Source organism: Malus sylvestris, chromosome 13 (genome assembly GCF_916048215.2).
Source record: "Malus sylvestris chromosome 13, drMalSylv7.2, whole genome shotgun sequence".
NCBI lineage: Eukaryota > Viridiplantae > Streptophyta > Magnoliopsida > Rosales > Rosaceae > Malus > Malus sylvestris.
Window position 1 is genome coordinate 10,319,251 of NC_062272.1, and position 3,548 is coordinate 10,322,798.

The window sequence follows — 3,548 nt, forward strand, 5'->3', positions numbered from 1 at the left end:
GATTGAACTGTTATGCTTTGCTTCTAAAGGGTTGCCTTGGTTTCATTGAAAAGGTATCCAATACCTACTTGTGGGTGCTTCCAAACACATGTTCTGGAATTTTAGTTCTTATTAAAAGGAACAATGTTTACGGTTTAGCATTGACGAACAAGTTAAGATTAGACTAGCCATACAAAGTTTTTAGCTAAACACGAGATGCTACTTGAAATTTACTGGTCAAGACTCGACATATTTCTCACACGACAGATTTTTGAACACCACTTTTAGTACAAGTGGGAAGGGGCTGCAGCTCTAGGGTTCCAAGAACGCCACTTTAATTTAGTACAAACCATATCATGGACGCAGAACTTCATATTCATAAGTTGATTAACAGCATTTTAACAATATCCGAAATCTAATACAACCTGACTATAGTGCTTCCGCAATTCCATGGACAGTGACCTCTGCCTCCACTACGCAAGTATCCTTCACCACAAACCCCATGTGTGCGATTGAGAGGCACTACACCAGTGATCATCTACACAGAAGAAATAAACCCTCATGTTATATGACATTATATACAGTTAAACACTCAGCGTACCTGGCCGATCTTTTACCTTCCTTATACTCATGCATGCATTCTTGAGAACTGATAGACACTCTCCATTTCTTGTTCTTCGTTCTTTACAAACAAGGACATCCGCTCCAAACACACAGTGATCATCCACAAAGGTTGCCTATTTATTAGCCTTAACTGACCTCAGAGACGAGGTGAAATGTTAAAAAATGTGCATGCCAGTGGCTCAATATGTTAAACGCATAACATATTTAGAAAGAAGAAAAGCGGCCTTCCAATTCGCAAAAAATCACAAACTTCAGCCAAAATTAATTTAAAACATCAAAATACCCTTCAATCACAAGTCATTTGGTGAACAAGGATTTTAGTACTATGGTATACCCACATCTAGATTGTGCTTTTACAACATCTTTTTAGCAACAGCCAAAACATACGACATGCCAACTACAGTATAGTTGCAGTTCCATGGACAGTGACCTCTGCCTCCACTATGCAAGCATCCTTCACCAAAAACCCATTACATGCCTGATTCAAAGTTTCCAGCAAAATGAACTTAGGCCAGCCCCAACTCGGATTTGAGGTACTGAACCAGTTGTTACCTACACATAATACACCCCGATGTTATGAAGGATGCATGCAATAAAACACTGAAACAGGACAATCTTTACCTTAAAACACTCAAGTTTGGCATGCATTTGATCTACAATGCGCAGTGAAAACTCTGCAAATACTTTGGAACCAGCAAGTTTTTTTGGATCACTCAATTCCGAGAAAAGAGAAATACGAGGAAGTGTTTTTGGATCACCCAATTCCAAGTAAAGAGAAATATGAGTACCCGTTCCAGTGCCATATCCCTTGGCATTGAGCACTATCTTCCTGCAACATCGGGAAGAATATGATGACTTTTTATTATAGATCTCTTGTTTTTTGGGATGGGACCCAATTCACCTCGCATCAATTAAAAGAGCAAACTCGTACATGGGAAGCAAAATTTCAGCAAGTTTTACAGTGATTGACCACATCTAGTGCGAAAGTTATGTAGTTAAAATTGCATATACAGTTTGAAACTCAAAAATCATATCCTTTTGTTCTCATGCAGGTAAAACAAGATTATACAGTGGACTAAAAATTTAAAACTCTTATTAAGGGTATTAATATAAAGGGCCTAGCAGAGATACCATTTCCGTTCTCCGGCATTGAATGGCTCTGATTCGCAGTATTCAGTACCTAACTCTGAAAATTTCTCAACCTTCCAGACATGCTTGCACATAACAGCATTCTTGATCATCGATATTGACTCTCCTTTGCTAGCTCTTCTTTCTTTACAAACAAAGACCTCAGCTCCACTCACACAATTATCATCAATGACATATCCGTTCGAAGGATTAGTAAACGATGTAAGAGTGATAAGCTTATCAAATCCCGAATAACGCATCATCGCATGGAAACATTTTTCCTTTTATTGGCATCTATTGAATACGCAAGGTAAAAAATAATCATCAGAAAATGAGCAGGGAGCATTGCAATTTTCAAAAAAGAAAAATTTCCGGTCTATGAATATGATCACTTGATGAGAATTAACTTTTGAAGTAGGTAAAATGTACCTTGAAGAACCAGGGACATGCCTTTATTCTGATCTAGCAAAAAGAACCTGAAATCAACATATACTTCGCGTCCAGTCTGAAATGAATCAGCTCCAACCATTTCCAAGTAAACAGAGATGTGGGCTTCCACATTTTTCTTCTTGTTTCCATTCGGGTAGAGCACTAGTTTCCTGAGAGCAAACATAAAGTATGGCTAACATCTTTTTTTAACCAGCTTACACAGCACATGATACACGAAACACATTATTGCAGTACAAAGAAAGAAAATATCATAGAACTAATGTCAGACAGTGAGTGTGAAACATAAGTTTGCAGAAGATGATATTAAACTCAAACTTTAGCTGATGATAAAATGAGAGATCTACCATTTATACTCTCCAGCTTCAAATCCACCCGACTCATATTTGTCCGCTGTAATTTTGGTTAGCCATGAAAACGACCCGATTTTTAGAGTGTAATGAGTTGGAGCTGAATCTGAATATGATGTCGAAAACCCTGAAACAAAAAATAGTGTTAATGCAAGCACATATTGTTTAGACTAAAACCGGTAATATAAAGCAGATAAAGTATTTAACCATTTTGTTGAAAGAGATAACAAGCCATGGCAATAAAATTGAAATTGGTTAACAAACTGTTATGGCTAGACAATTATCTTGTGCTTCAAGAGGATATATATATATATATGTATATAATGTCATTAGAGAAGCAATTACGAGCATTCAATGGAGAGATTTTTCAGTGGTGGTATGACACATGTTATTATACACTTGAAAAAAATATTTTCCCTCCAATTATATAATGACATTTGACATACCACCTTGTGTTCCGAGCAAATTGAAAAATCTCTCCATGTAATGAGCTTGCTGCACATTGGACGAGATATGTCTTTTCATCTCTATATGTTATATCCCACATCGCCTAGGAGAGTGGATCCTCTAAGCCTTATATGTATATTCCCATCTCTACCTAGCACAATGCATTTTGGGAGCTCATTGGCTTCGGGTTCTGTAGGAATTCCGAAGTTAAGCGAGAAATATGGGCCAAAGCATTTCTAGGATGAGTGACCCACTGGGAAGTTATGCTTGAGTGAGTTCCCAAAAAGAAAACCGTGAGGGCGTGGTCGGGGCCCAAAACGGACAATATCGTGCTACGGTGGAGTCGAGCCCGGGATGTGGTGGGGGCTCGGGGGGGGGGATGTGACAATTAAAACAGTTATCAACATACTAACCCCCAGGTTTTATGAAAACACATATATAATGATAAACATAGATTTTCCGAAATCTAGCATGCCATGCACTGTCTCAAATCATAACTTTTATATATATTAATCACTAGTGAATGTCCGATAACCCCCAGGCCTTATGCCGGCTCCCTGTCTCTGAGCAAAC

At 38.2% G+C, this 3,548-nt stretch overlaps 1 protein-coding gene across 1 annotated transcript; it reads right to left on the bottom strand.

Annotated features, from left to right (window-relative positions):
• Positions 1-1,000: 1,000 nt before the first annotated feature.
• LOC126595232 (MATH domain and coiled-coil domain-containing protein At1g31390-like) lies at positions 1,001-2,666 on the bottom strand. Its single transcript, XM_050261599.1, has 4 exons — positions 2,526-2,666; positions 1,735-2,330; positions 1,225-1,432; positions 1,001-1,081 (listed from the first exon to the last, which is right to left on the bottom strand). Exons 2-4 carry the CDS (start codon positions 1,992-1,994, stop codon positions 1,001-1,003), a joined length of 549 nt encoding a protein of 182 aa, XP_050117556.1. The 5' UTR covers positions 1,995-2,330; positions 2,526-2,666.
• Positions 2,667-3,548: the final 882 nt, after the last annotated feature.

Bases quoted from the DNA above. Each gene is read 5' to 3' on its own strand.
- LOC126595232 (XM_050261599.1), bottom strand. From the start codon at position 1,994: ATGATGCGTTATTCGGGATTTGATAAGCTTATCACTCTTACATCGTTT. The intron at 1,433-1,734 runs GTATCTCTGCTA...CCGATGTTGCAG, and splicing joins AATGCCGGAGAACGGAAATG to GAAGATAGTGCTCAATGCCA. The intron at 1,082-1,224 runs GTAAAGATTGTC...ACTTTGAATCAG, and splicing joins CCAAACTTGAGTGTTTTAAG to GCATGTAATGGGTTTTTGGT.